At 45.6% G+C, this 21,082-nt stretch overlaps 1 protein-coding gene across 2 annotated transcripts in view; it reads right to left on the bottom strand.

The window, feature by feature from the left end:
* The window catches only part of VWA3B (von Willebrand factor A domain containing 3B), a 163,320-nt gene that overhangs the window by 18,663 nt on the left and 123,575 nt on the right, over positions 1-21,082 (bottom strand). For both annotated transcript variants that reach the window (XM_045204785.2, XM_053925321.1), the window contains exons 21-22: positions 15,732-15,782; positions 12,165-12,369 (exon numbers count right to left, since the gene is read on the bottom strand). In XM_045204785.2, coding sequence (XP_045060720.2) covers positions 12,165-12,369; positions 15,732-15,782 — 256 coding nt within the window. The remainder of the gene's footprint in view (positions 1-12,164; positions 12,370-15,731; positions 15,783-21,082) is intronic.

The following is a 21,082-nucleotide window of genomic DNA, read 5'->3' as shown; positions in this document are numbered from 1 at the left end:
CCCTTCAAAGCCCAGCTCAGTCATAATGTCCCTGGAAGATTTCACCAGGCAGTTTCAGAAAAGCAAAGGTATATCCTCACAAAGAATATTGCGTAGCCATTTGCATATGACATGTACAGAAAGGCAAATGTATTGGTTATTGGTTACTGAGGCTGGGAGTGCAAACAGACCACCTGTGAGTGGGCCTGAGGGCCTTTCTGGGGGGATGGAAATCGCAAGCGCTGGGCTTTGGTGGCAGACAGCTCAGCCAGTCTTACCACACGTCTCTAAATCGACATAGGCGACTTTTATGGTGTCAAAATTATATTTCTGTAAGTCCGGCTTCTATGGCCCTATTTACAGTGTGCTCCACGTGAACGCACACAGTGTTTCGCATTCAGTGGGGACAGGAGCCAATGAGCACAGAAGCTTCAGTTAAGTGACAAACAGACGGACTCGGAGACAGAGAACAGAGGGACAGCTGTCAGAGGGGAGGGGCCGGGAGCTGGGTGGGAAAAGTGAAGGGGTTAAGAAAAAACCCTCATAGACAGACCTCAGTAGGGTGATTACCAGAGGGAAAAAGGGTGGGGGGAGGTAGGAGAGGGCCTGGGGGGACAATGGTGATGGAAGGAGGCTTGACTTGGGGTGGTGCACACACAATGTGATACACAGATGATATATTATAGAATTGTGCACCTGAAACTTGTATTATTTTAGTAACCAATGTCACCTCAATAAATTCAATAAAAAGTAAACTAACTAAATAAAGAAAGAAAGGAAAAAAAAGATAAACCAAACAGGCCTTTTTCTTCAAATTGCTACATTATAGAAACTGGGGGTTTTCCTTCCTAGATTTTTTTCCCTTTCTTGACCATTAATTTATTAATTCTTGGGTTTCTCAAATAAATTAGTCTTTCTCCCCAGACTGCCCAGCAACATCATTCTCCAGCTCCTCCTCTTTGCAGACCATCAAACGCCCCCTCTCCTCTGCAACACAAAGCCGACAGCAGGTGTTTTCACATGCATTTTGATGTCACTCGTTTGCAGGGCTAAAGCTACATCATAAAGTATTAAATGCATATTTTATGAGGTCATCTACAGGATTCCACTTAAGCAAGTCTCTAATTTATGAGGCAATTGTCTCAAAAACCTAAAAAACTTCAGATAGTCTGAGCACCATTTGCTCTTTGGTCATTATTCAAGTTCAGTACAGTTTGGATATAAGTGGGCTTGCTTCCATGGCGCCCTGATGTAACTGTGTTCTCTTGCAGCCTCTATCAGTCAGACCTGTTTGGACATGCTTTCCAGGCTCATTAAAACAAGTGGGAGTATGGTTGATTTCCTGGGAGATGAAATCTTAGAGCCAGGTCCTCAGAAGTGAAGAAATAATGAACTAAGGGGTTAGAGTCTCTTGAAGGAATTGTGGGATTTTGTCAAATCTTCAGCCTATGCAGCCAGGGAAAAAAATGCTGGATGAACACTACCCTTTTGTTTATGATGTTCCCATTTAGCTGGGTTTTGCTTGGGCACCTCCCTTCTCATGGAATTTCTTTTTACTAATGCAGCCAGTATGTCAGCATTACTGGTTTATGGTGAATGTTATCTGCTTGTTCCTGGGTGTCACCCAGAGGCGGAACCTAAGCACGCCTTCCCATGGGAGATTCAGAATGGCCCGAAGTCTGAAATGGACTCGGAGTGGGGAGCCTGGGCCAGGACACAGGAGAACCAGAGCTGAGTGCTTCCCAGCTGGCTGTGTGCCTTTGGGCAGCCTTGTAATCTACCTGAGCTAGTTTCTGCATCTGCAAAGTGAGGGGATGGCCTCAATGATCTCTAACCTCCTCTAGTTCCACACTTTTGTCCAGGAGAGTCTAGGCCTCATTAGGCCTTTCTGCACTGCAGGAGAAACTGTCAGGTCACCTGTAAACAGGGACAGGAACATGAGAACGAATCCTTATTTGCAGTTTCTACAATTTGAGGGAAATGTAGCAGCCAGAACGATGAATGTGAATAGCAGGTTCCTGTCCTGAGACTCCAAAGAGACGCCCACGCCAGTTTCCTGCAATCAGGTAAGAGCCATGTAAAGTTTTCCAACAGATCCGTGATAGAGTTATTGATAGGATTTGCAATTGCGGAGTCTGGAACATGACAAATTAAGTCAATGGTTACTAAAAACCTTTACATAAAGGTAAACCTCCATAAAGGTTACCTTTACACCAGGCTAACCTCCATAGCCGCCTGCTCCATACCACCGGTATTCGCAGCAAGCGCCGGTTGCCAGGGCGGTGCGGTTGGCCACCAAGGCTCCTCCAGATGGACAACAACACGTTATTTCAGAAAGATGTCACACTGATTCCAGAAAGGCCCTTTTCCCCGTTAGAGGTAATCAACATAACAGGCAAGCCATTTAGTAGAACCTATGCCTAGATACCTTTCAAAATTCTAAACGACTATAATCCCATACTTTATTTACCTAGCTCTGTTTTCTCTGTAGTATCCAAATATTGACTTGACTCTCTCAATATCCTGCCCTAATGCTAACTTACAAGGTCGCTTTCTACACTGTCATGGGTACAAATCTCTGTGAAGTTGCCCAGAATCATCAGAGAGCTCTATTTTTCCCTATAGTTGTCACTCCCCACTCATCTGATACAGGACAGCCACCCGCTCCGAAAGACCCTCCGATGGACAACAAGAATGAATGGTAGCTCTGCAGAGTGCTTCCTGTTCATTTTTACACAACGAACATGCCACCTGGAAAATGCCTTCTAAATGGTTAAAAAGTCATTCATTTTCCTGTGAGTTCACCTGAAAGGGCTTTGCACACATAACTCACATTTAATTTGTTTTTATTTACAACTGTTACTACTATTGGCAACAATTCGTTTCTTGTTCTCACATCATGTAACTTCACGGAATAAACCATTCACTGTGCACTCAGTGATTCATCCTGGCTACAGTCAATTCAGCCATACAGCAGATGTAGAGGAGCCACGGCCAAACAAACCTATGGGGACCGCGCTAATACAAGGGCTCGTTCCACAGAAATAGACCCCTGGTTCCCAGGACAAAAGGACATCGACCTGGGCAGTTAAGACAAGCCACCCCTTCAGCCACGATGTTGGCAGCACCTTTCCAGAAGGATGCTATCTCGCAGTTTTCGAATCTTGCCCAAGACCCTAGAGACACTGTACAGCGCACCCAGAGACCCTCCCAGCCCTGATGCTTTCCTCCCACACCTCACCCACCGCACAAGCAAACTGCATGCATGTCGCTGAGTGTTAAAAAGAAATCCTTGGAGGACGAGAGTCAGAGGGGATGCAGCGTGAGGACAAAAATGCCAGCACCAAATCCATAAGCCCACGCGTCTCCAGGCTCCCGCGCCTGAGCGCAGCTGCAGGCCACCTTCAGTGAGGCGCCAGAGGGCAGTGCAGCTCAGTCGGGATGCTGCCCGGAGTAATGTGATTTCGCCTTGTCTCTGCATCCAGAGAATCTTAATCCACTATTTTGCCAGACTCAGTTACCAGGTGATGTAGAGCAGGATCCAAAATGCTGCTACCCTCCCTTCATTTCATTATTTAATTTTCAAACCGTGCTCTCCAGTTTGCATTGATGAAGGTAGTGAACTTACTAAATGTTTGATGCTTTAAATTTTTCTATTTAAACAACACGTTTCCACATCAGGTACAGAATGCATTTCTAGGATTTATCTAGAATTAGTCTTTGGCTCAAAATCTTGTTGTAAAACCACCACTAAATATTTTTTCCTGCCCCAAATCAGTGAACTGCTGCCATACAGCAACTCCACTGTGCTTCTCTGTCCATGTCTTGTCCTGGAAGCCAGCAAAGTCTGAGACCGCTGTAACCAAGACAATGTGTGCAGTGTCTGTGGTTGACCTCTCCTCTCTCTAGGATGCCCAGTTGTAAGGCCAGAGCTTTGGCACACCGTCTGCTATTAATTCAACGTCCTTTAAAACCTTGGTGAGGAGGGCAGGCCCAGCCTGGAGCACTTTCTGACCTTCTCTCTCCTCGTATTTAGATTTAGAGGGGTTTCCTCTACTCCCAGAGCATCTAGGGTCTGCAGCCCTTTTAAAAATAGTTCTGGAGAGAGAATGAGAAAAATATCTTACAGGAAAATGTCAATCAGGAGTGGCAATCTCCCACCCAGCCCCTCCAGGCCTTTTATAATGTTGACACATTATAAAAAAGGCTTTGGTGTGCTTTTCTTTCTAGAGCATTTGCATTTTGACAGGAGGCAAACTATTGTGCCAAAGGAATGAAGCTCTAAGTAGAAATTTCTGCCTCAGCCCTGTCCTTTTGAAGAGGGAGCTAAGTTTCCTTGCAAAACCTCTCACAAGCACAGCAGGTTGGCAGTGGGGCTCAGGGATAAGGCAAGTAAGTCCAAGGCTTGAGGGGGAAGCTGCAGCAGGAGGGCAAGCAGAGAGAATTGCCATCTCCTTTAACAAGTCTCGGGTACTTACAATTGCTTTAAGATCCAAGGGGTGGAGGGGAACGCTTCTGTGGAGCTGTTTTCCCCTCCTTCTCTTTAGGAAATAATGTAACTTTAGAAAACACAGAAGGAGACACACATCCCCAAATTCTGTGCCGTTTCTACTTCCCTGTGCAGGATTCTTCCTGAGCAGACCACCAGCTGGGTGGGCTGTGCCTTGCTCTCATCTCAGTCTGTCGTTCCTTGTGCTGTGTGAGCCGCCCCTTGGAAGCACGGGGCACAGTGGCAGCGTGAAGGCCCGACCTGGAAAACAGCTCTCTCCTCCCCAGCACAGAGCCGCACTGGGCTGTGGAGTTCACCACGAGAGCAAAATCTCCAGTGAAACACCCATCAGTAGCAACTGAAGGGCTTTTGTGAAAGGATGGACTCTGTTGTGGTAGCAGTAGAAGACCGAACAAACTTACATTAGGTGCTCAATGAAATGATTTCCCTAACTTGATGAGCAAACTTGTAACATCTCAGGGAATATTCTCTCCTTACTCTTTCAGGGAAAAATCAAAATGACAAACTCTTGAAATGTTTTAAATATGTAAATCTAAATACCACCACAGCTTTGAGGTGTGTATTCTGATGGTACTGATACAGTTACCCATATGCTTGCTGCTACTCCAGAGACGAACGAAAGCCACACATTTGAGCCACCTTTGTGTCATTGCCTGGAGTGTGACCCACACTAGCTGTCTACTATAGCCGTGCATAAATATCTCACACAGGCTATAGTCGAAAAATAAATGCCGGGCCTTTTAGAAAACTCTGTAAGAGATCTCTGAGCTGGTTATTCTGGTCCACTCACCTGCCCCAAATCTTTTCTCTGCCCTGCCCTGCTCTATGCCTAGAGGCTGACCCCCAAGGGTGACACCACCCTATTTCCCTTCCTGGCTGGCATCTGGATGGGGTGATCCAACGGGAAGCAGGAGGTCAGAGGGTCTGCAGGAGGAAGAAAGATGGGGGCTTTGGCTCTGCCCCCACCCGGCCCTTTGTCTCTGGAGTGCTACCTGCCCTGCTCTCTGACTGGTGCTCACAGGACTCCAGCAGCTCTCTCTCCTCCTGCCCTTCAAGTCCAGGGGTGATGGCACTTCCTGCGCTCGCCAGGCACTGGGGGCCTCAGAACCCCTGCTGGCTGCCTTATACCTACCTCCACCTCTGCAAAAAGTCCCTTCGTTAATGTTTCTTCACTTGGACCAACTAAATGGGGGTCGGTTCCTGTCTGGACCTTACTGATCAGCCCTCCACACTCAGTTCATCCAGACCGGGAGGTCCGTGACCATCTGCGAACCTGTTTAGCGCAGAATTTGTGACTATGGAAAAGATAAACCGAGTGGCAAGAGAGAGGGCTGTGGTCCACCCGGCCGAAGTCTCCAGCAGAGAAGATTGCTGGGACTTTTGTCACGTCAGGGATCCCTAGAGCTGATGTCACCTTTCCGCTCATGAACGTCAGGTACGAGGCAGATAACGTTTTAGGGGATGTGCAGGGTTTGTGGGAGTTTTCCTTCCTTTCTTTCAATTTCCTTCAGTGACTGGTGCCCCTGAGCAGGTTTCTCTCCTTCAACCCCCACTGACTGGGGCACAATCGCGCAGTTGGCACCCTCTCTGTCCCTCTGAGATTTCAGCCCCACTGTGCCACATGTCCTGTCCTAGCACCCACCACTCCTCAGGAGCCCATCAGGGTCCCGTTTCCAGGTGTTCACTTATCACTGAAGTACTGGCCCGAATGTGCATGTGCCATTCTTCCCGAGACGGCAACGTCCAGCGCACGCCCCAGACCTGTGGTTACACCACAGCACAGCTCTCGGTAACTGCGGGCGAGCCTTCCCGCTAGACCCGAGTATCAGCACGACGGACTAAACTCTCTACCAGAGGAATGAGAGAGGGTTCAGATGTGATGCCCCTTCTCCCTTTATTGAGGGAATGTTGGTAACTGCAAAAGGGTGGGTTACAATGCAAGGATGACAACGGGTCCGATTCTTATTTGGGACCAAAGATAATCACTCTCCTTAGTTCTGACTTCATTTTATACAACTCCAAGAAATCTCTCGCTAAGTCTTCCCAACTAACGTTCTCTTGTATAGTGTAAAAGTCACAGCCCAACACAGTGTTTTCAAATCCAAGGACTGTCTCCTTTCCTTCCTTCTCTCAGTGCCACGTCACCAGTCTCACCCGTATCCTCCCTCAGGTGCATTTTCTCTTTTTCCTGGACTCTTTGTCACGTACTGGAACACTCGTCCCCTCTTCCCAAAGGCCAGAGTCTCCAACTTCCTTGTGTAAGGATATTTCCAAGGCCTCTTTCAGGGCAGCTCGCGGCTGCTTACAGCTGAACGAGATTTCCTGTCTCCAGATTTTCCAAGGAGGTCAAGTTTCTGGGTGCAGAGAGCCGACTGGTCTTTCTGGGCCCGAATGCTGTGGGATTTGCCCTGGAGAACAGTCCTTATTTACGAAGGAAGTGGCCGGGGCTCCCCACGTGGGACGGTTAGCTGTGACTCAGGTGCCTTCTGATTTCCACCTCTGAAAGCTCGGGATGGGCCAACGAGGTGAAATCTGCAATCGTGGCAACAAGAAGTGCTGGCGAGGGAGTTTTTAGGGGAATTTAAAATTTCAGACTTATGATCTGTCCTTTTATTATGTGGTCACATTCAAAGAAACTTTGATCACCTTTTGCTACACATTATCAATAAACTCTAGGGGGTCTTAATAAGTAACAAAAGGTTTCATCTTCTTCAGTCTGGAATCATTAATCAAACCCCTGGCCTTCGCTAAAAGGACTTAACGCGAGCCTCGGCTTGTGTGTGCACCGGTGGGGGTGACGCGCGTCCAGGGCGCACGCTCCCCCCAGGACCTCACAGGGTCTTGCCGGCTGGAGCGGTGGTCCCACCCAATGTTCCCATGCTGGCTGAGACCTCTTAATGGGCCATGACATCGATCCATGGGCATGACAAAAATGGAATAAAATATCTCAGAATACACCACACGTGGTAAGGAGAAGTATCGTTTTAAGAAAATAATGTACACACTCTTCCAGGGCTGAGGGCCATGCAAAGAATGGAAGGAGCTCTGAAGACCAGGAGCCAAGTACTCCCCCCATTCATTACCACAGACAATCGTCCTGGGCGCACGGACACTCCCCTGAACAGACAGTGAGTGGGAGCGTTGGGCACCCAATGTGGGGACAGGGCAGGAAAGGGAGAGCCTCAGCCCCTGACCAACAAGGCAGAGTAGACCCATCGATACCATCACACAAACGAAATGCCTCCTCTCACTCTGGTTCACGCTCAAGTTCCCACCATCTCTCTCTTCCCTGCAAAGATCTCGAGACAAAAATCTTCACTTCCTCTATGTACTGCCTGACTTCCACCCACACCTTCACCCACTGTAAACTGCCCTCTGCTCCCACACTTCCAGGAAATTATTCTGGCTAAGCCCACTAGTGATTGCCCTCTTGACAAACAACGGCTTTCAGACATCATTCTGTGAAGGAAACTTTCGAGACTCCTCAGTAACGACCTTACTGATGGAAAGAGTGGTTATGGGTAGTCCAGGCTGAGTGCCCGCACCCTGGGGCATTCAGTGCAGACACTGTCCTGAGCACATCACGGGCATTGTCCACAACCATTTTGCAGGTTTTTCTTTTTTAAAGACGAGGAAACGAGGCTTAGAGGGCCAGGCTAAGGTCACACAGCCAGAGAGTGGCAGCGCTGAGGCCTGCGTGCAGGTCTGCCCCGCTCCAGGTCCTGACTCTGGCGTCACAGCTCGCCTCCTGGGCCACCGCTCCTCCGACTTCCCTGTTCCCGTTGCTTCACTGTTTGCTCTCTTCCCCTCTCAACACCACAAATGACCTCCAGGTGTACCTCCCTAACTTAGATCTGTCTCCTCTGCTCCAGCTTGTGCTGTCTGCAGGCCGTTCTCACTTGGATGCCTCCCGGCCATCTAAGCATCAAGAGGACCTAAAGTTATTTACCTTTCCCTGAAAATATATTTTCCCACTAATCATACTTCTTCCTCCTATCCATTTTTTCATTTATTAATTTAAATACTCATGAGTGCCTACCAGGTGCCATGGCACGGGAGCACCTAGAACACAGTGGACAAAGTCCCACCCTAATTCTACTGGGGGAGACAGATTGTGCACAAACATATACGTGATGTCAGACAGCTAAATGTGCTTTGAAGGAAACACTAATGTGCTCAGGGCTTAGAGAATGGCAGGGTGTTTAGATGGGCCGTCCAGGGACTACCTGTGTCCCCGAGAAGCAGAGGTGGTGTGGAGGTGGTTGACAGTACTTCTGCCTCCGCAGCTGTTCGACACAGCAATGTGTGGGCATCCTCAACTTTGCCCCTGGCTCACCCCACACGTGCACTTGCCACCAGCTCGTGTCTCTGTTCCCTACTCCCTCCGCACTGTTCAAACTCGGCTCAAGGACTCAACGCCTCTCAACGGAGTGCCGCCCCTGGCTGTGGCCTTCCCCTCCACATTGGGCCTCATCTCGCTGTCAAAGTAATCCTTTCAAGACACAAATTTGTTAACATCTTCCACTTGCTGAATTCCCTCTCTGGGTATTCATTTCCTGCCTGTATGAGTCCCTTGTCCTGGGAGAGAATTCCTCATATTCTAGTGCCATCTTCCCTTCCCCATCCTCTCTCCTGCCATGTCCCTGGTGACACACCATGTTACTCCCACCTTCCTGCCTTTTCACAGACTGTTTCCTTCACTCAGAACATTTCTCACACCCCAACCCTTGTGTTACAATCCCCTCCATGAAGCTTTCACCAGCTTCCCAGCCAGAACTGGTCACTTTTTTCCATTTGCTGGTTGTACTATGGGTGTGTCTCTGTTGTCATATTTATAATACTCCTACGTAAGGATCTGGGTTTCATTCATTCAATAAATATTTGTGCATCCTCACTGTGTGCCAGACACCATTCTCAGTGCTATGGATACAGCTACCAATAAGGCCAGACAAGGTCTCCGCTCTCACGGAGGTCACGTTGTATTCCACTACGGCTCCTCCACTAGGCCGGCCCGTGTCTTCAGCGCAGTTAACAAGCCCCCATTCTGTAGCCGATGTGCAGTGTCACCTTGGCAGGCCCAAGGAGAGAGACAGAGAAGAACAAGACAAGCTACCCACTGCCTGAGACCAATTGGGCCAAGCACAACCTATGTTAGGGAGTGAACAAATATTTTTGGATGAAGAAATTATGGAAATTACATTCCCACGCTGTGGATAAGGGAAATAAAGAAGTAAAACAATTAAAGCATATCCCATAAACAATGAGTTTTTGATTCCCACAATTCCAGATAAATTCAGTAGGATACAGTCTTTGTTCTGAATCAGAAGAGGCTGCTTTTCACTCTGTTAGCAACACTTCCCATTTTTAAATTTAATACAAAGTATAGTAAAGAATAAAGCTAACAAGTGCTGCTGTGGGGCAGTGGTGCCTCCATCGTTCAATAGAGGAAAAGTCCATCATTTTGGGCCTGAGTGGTCTGTCTCGCAATTAGAGTAAGGGTGAGACTTGGTCCATGTATTTAGGTATTGGGTTGGCCAAAAAGTCTGTTACTTTTTTTTTTTTTATTTCTGTACAATAGCTCTAGTAGTGCTTGGTTGTCTTTAACTTTATTTGAAACGATTTTGATGGATTGTATTGTGACAGCTGTCATATCAGCATGCATTTAAAAAACTTATTGAAATTGGTGAGTTTTTGTGTAGCCATTTTAACACTGAAGATGGAATAAGCAACATTTTCTGTGCATTATACTTTATTATTTTGAGAAAGGTTAAAACTCAACTGAAATGTAAAAAAGACTTGTGCAGTGTATGGAGAAGGTGCTGTGACTGATTGGACACGTCAAAAGTAGTTTGTGAAGTTTCTTGGTACTATTGACCTTTTGGCCAAATGATTCTTTGCTGTGGGGCTATCTTATGCATTGGAAGATGTTTAGCAGCACCCCTGGCCTCTACTCACTAGAAGCAAATAGCAGGAGATAGCGGACATACTCAAAATACCCAAATCAATAAAGTGATTGGTGAAAATGAAAAACACGTCTTTTATTTTACAGAAAAAATGCAACAGAATTTTGAGCCAACCCAATACTTCTAGTACCTGACATAGTGTTTGGCACCTCATGGGGACTAATAAATATTTCAGTGAATAAATAAAAGCACAAACAGAAGAAGAGACACAATGAAAAAAAGAGTACAGTTTCATGGAGAAGCAGTTAATTCACTTTGTCTTCCAGCTGGTAGGCGCCCCCAGGACACGGGCAGGTGGGGCCGACAGGCAGCCACACGTTTGGCGGCATCAGATGGCGCCTCCCAGGGACACACTAAACAACTCTTTCAATAAAAAACAAACAAACAAACTATGAACACAAATATATATTTATAAATATATATATATATAATTAAGTAAAAATAAATAAAAACAAACAGATATATGGTAAAAAGTTTGCATTCTGAACAAAAGAAATAGCTTTCTACACCGAAGGGAAAAAAATGCCATTTGCAGGGGAAAAATAAAATTAAATAAAAGCAAACACAGGACTCTGGAGCAGTCAATACAGCATTTAAAACCAAGCAAAACCAGTATCACTTGGCAAAGACCGAAACCAAATATGATGAATCTCAAAGGTCAGTTCTTCAGGCATATTTTTTAGACTGCCATATGGTGAAAATTAAACAGAGTTCAGTAAGATTCTGGATGAACTATTTCAGGTCTACTCATACCCAGCCAAAGTCTGAAAGGAGGTGTTACACTGGCAACAAGTATTTAGAGCCCCAAAATGTTCATGCCCTTTGATCTAAGAACCCCACTCTTAAGAATTTATCCTGACAAAATGGCCCAACTACATGGACCATAGCAGCCATTGACGCATGATGTGACAGGGGAGAAAACTAGAAAACAAGCCAATTGCCGACATTCAGTGAAAAGTGAACTAGATCAGGATATACACACACACCATGAAACGTTATACAGCCACAAAAAATGCCCACCTGATGATTTAGTAAAAATGCAGAGAAAGTATATGAGATGATGCTAAAGTAAAAAGCAGAATACGAAATTATTATGGACAATTTGACTGGCCTATGTATAAAACATATTCAAGGAGTAAAAAGGAAAACTAGAAGTAAATGATCTAAAGTTGTAATAGATAATAAGGCAATCATATAATAAATTATGTTTTCTTTTGATAAGGTTTGTTTCATTAATAATAATAATTGCTAATCCTTACAAGGGGCTTTCAATACTAAGTTCTTTAAATGCTCATTTTACTCTGTAACAACCCTATGAAACAGACACTGTTATTACTCTTATTTCACAAGTAAAAATACTAAAGTTTAGAGAACATAACTGACCAAGACCACACGGGGATTGGTGGCAGACCTGAGGTTGGACCTTGCCTTGGCTTATACAAAGTCCAGGCTTTTAATCATGACATCTTACTTCTGTTCAGTTTTATTTTGCAGTTAAAAGATGTATTGTTTTTAAAACAAATAAAGCCATAGTAAAATCAAACGGCATTTCCTTCCTGTTGAAAGAAGTCCTGGGACCCTAGTAGGGTTGGCGCTCACTCTTTTAGTGACCAGTGTGGTGGGGGTGGGAGAGAGCGGGGGACCCGCACAGGGACGGCAGAGACTCTGGACAGCAGGGAGGAAGGAAACACAGACCCATCTAAGGCACTCACCTCTGCTAGTGCCCGGCTCACATAATTCTCCTTCCTGGCAGCCTCCTGGAGTTCCATCGCCTGCTGGATGTACATTTTCCCAGCTAGGATTTCATTTTCCAGCAGCGACAGCTCTTTCAATGAAATGGGCCAGTTCAACCGTTCCAATGCCTCATTTAAAGCTGCCTTGTTTTCCAAGTACCGCATCGGTTTGTTTGCATCTAGCCTAAAAAACAAAAGAAGAAACAAAAGAACAAAGAAAGTCACCATAATAGAAAAAAATATGGAAAGATAGTTTTTCAGTCAACCCTGCCCTGAGAACAATCTGTCAAAGCAGATGTCAGATATCAGTTAACAGAATCCCAGCCACATCCTCGGTCCATCGGAACTTCGGCAGCTCGCACAAGTTAAAAATAACCATCCCTGTAAATTATGGTAGCACTTTCCCCCATTACCTAATTTGATTATCTGATTCTAAAGAAGTTTGATACACATGTCTTTTTTTTTTTAATTCTTTTTGGCATATTTAGAGCCCATTTATTTTCTCTCCAGGTCTAACATTTGGCAGAACCAAAAATGTGCTTCAAAGAGATTCCAAACAACTATCGTTTAGCAGTGATTCTGGAAAACAGAGGACAGCAAAACTAAACAAAGCCCAAATATTTGCCTCAGTGCAGTAATTCTTCCACCAGCTCATTTGAGCTATTTTGATCCCCTCTTCTCCTTCGAAGCCTAAATAGGCCTAAACTTTCTGACTTTGTTGTTTGGGTGCATGAGGGACAGGAGCTGAACGTTCTATGAGCTGAGGAACAGGCCGAGAGACTCCAGGGGAAGCCAGTGTGGTGTGATGGCCCAGGTCCTGGACTCTTTTCTCAGTCCCAGCTGCTATGGAGGCAAATGCTTGCGGGGGGCTGGGGGCGGGGGGAGTAGGGAGAGAGAGCTCATTTCATAACCACCATTCTCTTAGTGCTGAAAGTGTCGCTTCTGCTAGCTATAGGGTGTTGGAGGAATACAGTGTAAATCCAGCTCAACCACAGCACTCAATCCACAAACAAACTTGTCTCCAGACAACAGCAAAAATTCTTATTAAAAATCTAAATCAGAGTGATGTCAGCAAGATGGTGGAATAAGAAACCCCAGGCCTTCATTTCCCCACAGAGATACCAACTTAACAAGAATATAGGGACCAAATAGCCTTTGTGAGAATTCCAGAAACCACTTAAGAGCTTGAAGCACTCCACAAACCCAAGAAGAGTGGGCGCTGAAGTGGGTAGGAAAGCTTATTGCATTTTGCCTGGCTTAGCCTCCCTTCCCAGGCACGACGCTGCTCAATTGAGAAAAACTCCTAAACCCTGCCTTCTCCCTTGGGAGGGAAAGAGAAAAGAGAATATGCATCCAACATTCTGGCTTCGGGAGGGTCTGCCGGACTCACTGGTTTCTGTCTCATCTGATTCAGAGCACTAATGGGAAGGGCTGTACAGTTTGGATGCCGGGTTAGGGGCCGCTGAGAACAAAGCCCAGTTCCAGGGCTTGTTATGCCAACAGAGATACTGCAGTACCAAAAGTGGACACCAGGGGGAGCAAATGATTATGGGTTCCAGAAAAGAAACGGGCAAACCCATTTGGGAATGGACACAGGCCTACAGGAGACAAAGCCTCAGAAAAGAGTTGGAGGGTTCCCAGCATGTCTAGCCTGGATGCTTGGTCAAGGTCTTTCTCTGTAAGAAAACAATATATAATGACTGGGAGAGGTGTCTTTTTTTCAAATGCACAAGTAAACTCAATTGAAGATGGTAAGGCAAACAAAGAAACAGAGAAAGATGGCCAAAGAAACAGAGAAAAGAATACAAATGACCAGCATTATCTCATTGCCAACACCAAAGACACTAAAGAAAAGGAAGCTACTAGACCATTTTCTTCTATTAATATAGGGGTAAATAGCCTGAACATAATAGTAACAAGCTATGTCCAACACAACATTAAAAGGATTAGGTACACAACCAAGTAGGATTGAGCTCAGGCATGCAAGGTGGTTCAACCAGAGAAAATCAAGAGAGTTAACACACCACAACACATCCACAGAACAAAGGGGAGAAAACCCCACATGATCATTTCAATAGATGCAGAAAAAGCATTTGATAAAAGCCAACAGCCTTTCATGATAAAAACAATTAGCAAACTAGTAATAGAAAGGCACTTCCTTAATATGATAACGGGTATTTATGAAAAACCCACAACCAACATCCTGCTCAATGGTGACGGGCCGGTCAGCAGTAAGACAAGGTGCCCCCTCACCTCTGCTCTGCAACGTTGCCCCGGAGTCCTACCCAGACCAATTCGGCCAGGGAAGGGCACAAAGGGCACCCAATTGGAAAGGAGAAGTAAAACTACCTCTATTTGCAGGTAGAAATAACCTCACTCTATACACACAAATTCTCTCAGAATTGATCAGTGACCTAGATGTGAGAGCTAAAACCGGAAAAGCATTAGAAGGGATTTACAGGGTAACCCTTCATGGCCTGTACTTGGCAATGGAACGATTTCTTAGAAGTGACACCAAAAGTATGAGCAAGAAAAGAAAAAGTAGATAAACTGACTTTGTAAAAATTAAAAACTGGGCAAAAAAGGGAAATTATCAAGAATGTGAAAAGACAATGTCTAGAATGGGAGAAAATATTGACAAATCATATACCTGATAAAGGCTGAACATCCAGAACTTTCACAACTCAACAACAAAAGGACAAACAGCTCAGTTTAAAAATGAGTGAAGAACTTGAACAGATATTTCTCTGAATATGTACACACAGCCCAGAAGCACATGAAAGATGTTCAACATTATTGATCATTAAGGAAATGCAAATGAAAACTGCAACGAGGCCTCACTTCACACTGTTAGGATGGCCCTAGTTTGAAGAAGGGAAGTAAGTGTTGGCAAGGGCTGTGGGATAACATTGCTGGAGGAAATGTACAATGGTGCTGTTGCTGCAGCAAACAATTGGGTGGTTCCCCAAAAAGTTAAACATAGAATGACCCTGTGACCCAGCAAAACCACTCTGATGGGTCCTCGAGGGAAATGAAAACATGTCCACACACAAACTGCTGCATGAATGTATGTGACAGCATTGTTCTTATAGCCACAAGGTGGAAACAAGGTAAATACCCATCAAACCAAACAGGTAGACAGACACAATGGGTCATTATTCAGGCATAAAGAAGGAATAAAGTACTACCTATGCTACAACTTGTATGAACTGAAAATTGTTTTTATATGAACTAAGTAGAAGAAACCAGACACAAAAAGCCACGTGATGTACGGTTCCTTTGATAGGATATACCCAGAGTGGGCAAGTTTACAGGGAAGAAAGGAGACTAGTGGTTACCAGAGCGGGGGACAGGGAGAGGAAGGATCGTTTCATGGGTACAAGGTGCTTTTCTGAGGTGATAAACAGTCTCGAAACTAGAGGAAAGTGGTGCTTTGTACAACATTTTGAATCATTTAAATATTATTGAATTGTTCCCTTTAAAAAATTAGTTGTAGGTTATGTGAATGTCACCAAAATTTTTTTAAAAAGTAAGGAACTGGCTTACTTTTCTTTTTCTTCTTGAGATAATGCTCGCCAAACAATTTTATTCAATCGCCTGTTTAAAAAAATAAAAAATAAATAATTACTTAGCACCAATACTTCATTTCTTTTCCCCCTTTTTTGGACTATAAAACGCACCCCCATTTTCCCCCCAAATTTGGGGGGAAAGGGGAGGTGTGTCTTTTTAAAAATATATTTATTGATTATGCTATTACAGTTGTCCCATTTCCCACCCCCTCACTCCACTCCATCCTGCCCACCCCCTCCCTCCCAAATTCCCCCCCTATAGTTCATGTCCATGGGTCATACTTATAAGTTCTTTGGCTTCTACATTTCCTACACTATTCTTACCCTCCCCCTGTCTATTTTCCACCTATCATCTATGCTACTTATTCTCTGTACCTTTCCCCCCATCTCCCCCTCCCACTCCCCTATTGATAGCCCTCCATGTGATCTCCATCTCTACGGTTCTGTTCCTGTTCTAGTTGTTTGCCTAGTTTGCTCTTGTTTTTGTTTTAGGTGTGGTCGTTAATAACTGTGAGTTTGCTGTCATTTTTACTGTTCCTATTTTTGATCTTCTTTTTCTTAGGTAACTCCCTTTAACATTTCATATAATAAGGGCTTGGTGATGATGAACTCCTGTAACTTGAGCTTATCTGAGAAGCACTTTATCTTCCCTTCCATTCTAAATCATAGCTTTGCTGGATACAGTAATCTTGGATGTAGGTCCTTGCCTTTCATGACTTGGAATACTTCTTTCCAGCCCCTTCTTCCTGTAAAGTCTCTTTGGAGAAGTCAGCTGATAGTCTTATGGGAACTCCTTTGTAGGTAACTGTGTCCTTATCCCTTGCTGCTTCTAAGATTCTCTCCTTCTGTTTCATCTTAGGTAATGTAATTATGATGCACCTTGGTGTGTTCCTCCTTGGGTCCAGCTTCTTTGGGACTCTCTGAGCTTCCTGGACTTCCTGGAAGTCTATTTCCTTTGCCAGATGAGGGAAGTTCTCCTTCATTATTTGTTCAAATAAGTTTTCAATTTTTTGTTCTTCCTCTTCTCCTTCTGGCACCCCTATAATTCGGATGTTGGAACGTTTCAAGATGTCCTGGAGGTTCCTAAGCCTCTCCTCATTTTTCCGAATTCTTGTTTCTTCGTTCTTTTCTGGTTGGATGTTTCTTTCTTCCTTCTGGTCCACACTGTTGATTTGAGTCCCAGTTTCCATCCCATCACTATCGGTTCCCTGTACATTTTCCTTTGCTTCTCTTAGCATAGGCTTCATTTTTTCATCTGGTTTTCGAACAGATTCAACCAATTCTGTGAGCATCTTGATAATCAGTGTTTTGAACTGTGCATCTGATAGGTTGGCTATCTCTTCCTCGCTTAGTTGTATTTTTTCTGGAGCTTTGAAGTTTTCTGTCATTTGGGCCATTTTTTTTTTTTTTTGTCTTGGTGTGTCTGTTACTTTAAGGGGCAGAGCCTTAGGTGTTTCCGGGGCGGGGTAACGCTGTTCACTGTGCTGTGATGCTGTATGTGGGGGAGGGGCCAAGAGGGAGCAATGGTGTCCGCTTCCCTCTCCACCAGCTTTCAGTCTTTCACTCCACTACCCACAATCAAACTGGGCCCCTCTGGTGCTGGTTCCCGAGTGGGTGGGCTTGTGCACGCCCTAGGCCCCTGTGGGTCTCTCCAACGACCTCTCCTGTGAGGCTGTGAGTCTCTCCTGCTGCCGCCCCAACCCCCATGGGCGCTTTCAATCAGAAGTCTGAGGCTTTATTTCCCCGCGCTGGAGCCCTGTGTTGCACGGTCATCTTCGATCCCCGCCATTTGTCCGGTTTATCTGTGCACGAATGTGGGGCCGCCGGGTGCTACCCGCCGCTCTGCCTGCCCCATTCTCCGCCACTCTGAGTCCAGCCCTCTGGGTTTATCTGTGCAAGAATGTGGGGCCGCAGGGTCTGCTAGTGGTCAGACTGCCTGCCCCTTTTGTCCCACACTCCACCAGTCTTGGTCCACGCGAGTCCTCTCTGCCCCGGTGCCCGTCTCCACCCCTCCTACCGGTCTGGATGAATGTTTCTTTTTTATTTCCTTGGTGTCAGACTTCCTTGCTGTTCGATTTTCTGTCAGTTCTGGTTGTGCGAGGAGGCGCAGTGTGTCTACCTACGCTGCCATCTTGGTTCTCTAGAAATTTCTCCCAATACTTCATTTCACAGCAAAAGGCTGACCCCAGATCCTGAAGGGCACTGCAGGGCCCCCCCAGGCCGGTGACCATCAGCCCTGGTCCACGCCTCTGCCATTGGCTGAGAGGCTGGGTACGAGTGCTCCCTCCCTCGGCGTCACTGCAGAGCCATGGCTTTGTGGTAATCATGCTGCAGAGTGACGGCGGGTCCAGTTCTCGGCAGTGAACAAGCGGGTTCTCATTATCTCTACATGACGATGTTTCTAAAAACCCACTATTTTTCTTCCAAAGTAAAAATATAAGTGTGTCCATAACTTGCCTCTGTAGTCAGTCAGTCTTCTGCCTCGATTCCCCGGGCAAAACAGGTTACTCGGGTCACACATAACCGGATTGGGACACACTTTGGAGATCAAGCAGCCTGTCCTTGTTTTCCAAATGAAGACTCTGAGAAGTGTCTCGCTCACCCACCACAGCTAGTTGGTGATGCTGAGACCAGAACTCATCCCTGAACATGTTTGCAGAGATCTTTGTCCACCCAAGAAAGGAGGCAGTTGGAACAATGATGGCTTCTACAGGGTGGGCAGAGCTCCTTCTCCTGTTACTAATCAGTGACGCTTCTTCTTTCAGAGGTTCCAGCCTGGTTCTGCATCACCACATCATTACCCACATCAGGCTTCCTGGAGTGCGGGGCCCAGAGTGCTGGCTCCCGGGCTTGTGAGCTGCTGTTAAAAAAACCTGCTTCAATAACGTCGGGTGGGAGAATACTGTCATTCTCCAGGAGGCATTCTTCTAGCCACTGGCCGCAGCGTCAGTACACAGGGCTCTGGGAGCACACTTTGGGGGTGTTATTCTGCCCTGATCTCCTGTCATGGGCTTGGGGAGGTCATAGAAGGGGGTCTGCCAGGGTGGGGCACAGACTCTGAGCCAGACCACCTAGACCCAGAGCTCAGGCTTCTCCTCTTCCCAGACTTTGGGCAAGAATTTTTCCTCGGAGTGGGGGCGATGACAGTGTCCCTGTCCTAGTGTTACTGTGAGGACTCAATGGTCTCGTGTGTGCCTGTCTGACACACATCAATGCTCTCTGAGTGACAGTCGGGCAGTAGGAAATAAGCCGGCTCCGCTCTCTGTCTCACTTGAAGTTTTGGTTCTTTGGGGCCCATTTGAAAATTGGGTTTCTTCAATCATGTGGTCCATGCAACAGTGGTCAGGGCTTCGAAGACCTATGAAAGGCTTCGTAGGTTGGATGCATTTGGGGTTTGTGTGTGTGTGCTTTTCTCTTAAAAAATCTTTATTAGAAATCATCCTAAATCTAAACCTTGACAGTGGAGGCCATGTGCGAGGGAGGCTGGGGGCTTTAGAGCTTAACAGGTCTGAGTTCAGATCTCATGGTCTCCACTTGCTGCCCTGTGATTCTGTTACATGACTTCTTGAGACTCTATTTTCTTATTGATAAAACAAGGATCATACCAAGGATCATCTCACTGTTGCTGAGAGAATTAAGTGAGATGTATATACAGGGGTTGGCAAAACTAGGTTTGCAGTTCGTATGGAAAAAGGTTTGCAGGTTATAATGATTATAATAGCTTTGTGAACTTAAAAGAATGTGACAACGGCACAGTGGGGTTACTTTGGCCCACCGCTGTATAAAGTGGCCAGGAATAGCTCAGTGTTCATTGCCCCCAGGTTCTGGAGTGGGGCAAGCTTTGCAAGGCTGAGAAACCATTAATGAATGTGTGTCCAGTTGGACTTAGACTTAGCTTGTCTAATTTTAATTCAATCCTTTAGGGAAAAAATGTTTCCAAGAGCACATTTTCATAACCTCTGTTATTCCCCCATTTCCCATCTTCACTGAAATATTTTGAAGCACACAGGGCAGACAAAACGGGTGGGTGTGAACTGGGGGCAACCAAGAGTGTGGACCTCAGCTCCACTGGAGGGGGTCTGGGGGGACTGCAGGAAGCCCTAAGGTGTGGGCGGAGGGCAGTCCCTGTGAGCTGCCCGTGGGCACAGGATGGAGGGCCTCTCTGGGCTGCTCCAGCCCCTTGACTCAAGGATGTTGCTGCTCACAGTTTTCCTCTTTGTCTTAGAAGAGTGAAATTTGCTTGAGGGGTGGCATTCACTAGCTTTCTATGTCTCTACTTCACAAACTCCGTGTACCAAGAATTGGCTCATTTGCTAAGCAACTTGTCACTAATGACACTTCAGAAGTCTAAGCAGCAGGCGAATATTTTGGAGTTTGTAAGTAGAGGTTACTAAGTGTGGTCCCGGAGCCAGCTTAGAACTGGTGCTTCTTCTGTGGGTCTGGGGGCTGCAACCTTGGCCTTAGACTCACAATAAAATAAGCTGCAGAAAAATCACACCAGAATCCAACCAGTCCTGGCAATCGTGACTCAAAGCTTGTACTCAGACTCACAAAGCCAAAATTGCAGCCTCCATTCTCAAAATATTGAAACAAAAGTACTCCCACATATAAGCACTGAGTATGACCAAAATCGCTAGTTCATGTCACCATATTGGCTAAAGGGCCGTGAGTGTGTCCTTCTCGCCTGGTCATCCCCAACCACACAAGTTAGGTCTGGCTTACTTGTGGTGGGAAACTCCTGAGAAATGTTATACTGGGGGTGGGGTGGGGGTAAAGCAAGTTTCACTACTTCTCATATTATGCGTGTCTTTTTTTTATATGCATGTCTTTAGGAAGGTGGAGCAAGATAAGTATTGACACGTCAACAAAATTCTTAAATACTTTGGAATGCAACCATCAGGAAGTTTTGTGCTGTATAATAGTAATGTTAATTTACAATGTACTATTACTAAGCTATTGTTATTATTAAATAATATTAAGTAAATAGTTCATTTAATATAAGCATCAAATTACTAAGACTGAATTAATGTTAATCAAATCAATATTAATAATTATTGATTGGATTAGTCATGTTAGATTTAATATTAGTATTAATACTAACAATATAGTACAGTATTTCTCTAAGAGAATTAAAAGGCTTTTCCAGAGACACTCATTGGAAGGAAGAAGTGGGCAAATCACTGTGTATTTTGGTTTTTCTATTAAGGAATGAGGGCTCTCTTCCGCCTGGGGAAGAGGAGTCCCTGTCTTCCGGGAACCCTGGGGAAGAGTCATGTGACAATGAAACTCCTCCTTCTTATGGTTCTTTTAGAACCAGCAGATTCGGGG

The sequence above is a fragment of the Desmodus rotundus genome, chromosome 5, assembly GCF_022682495.2.
Source record: "Desmodus rotundus isolate HL8 chromosome 5, HLdesRot8A.1, whole genome shotgun sequence".
NCBI classification, from domain to species: domain Eukaryota; kingdom Metazoa; phylum Chordata; class Mammalia; order Chiroptera; family Phyllostomidae; genus Desmodus; species Desmodus rotundus.
The sequence above is the reverse complement of the archived record's forward strand: the minus strand, read 5'-3'. Positions and strand labels throughout refer to the sequence as shown.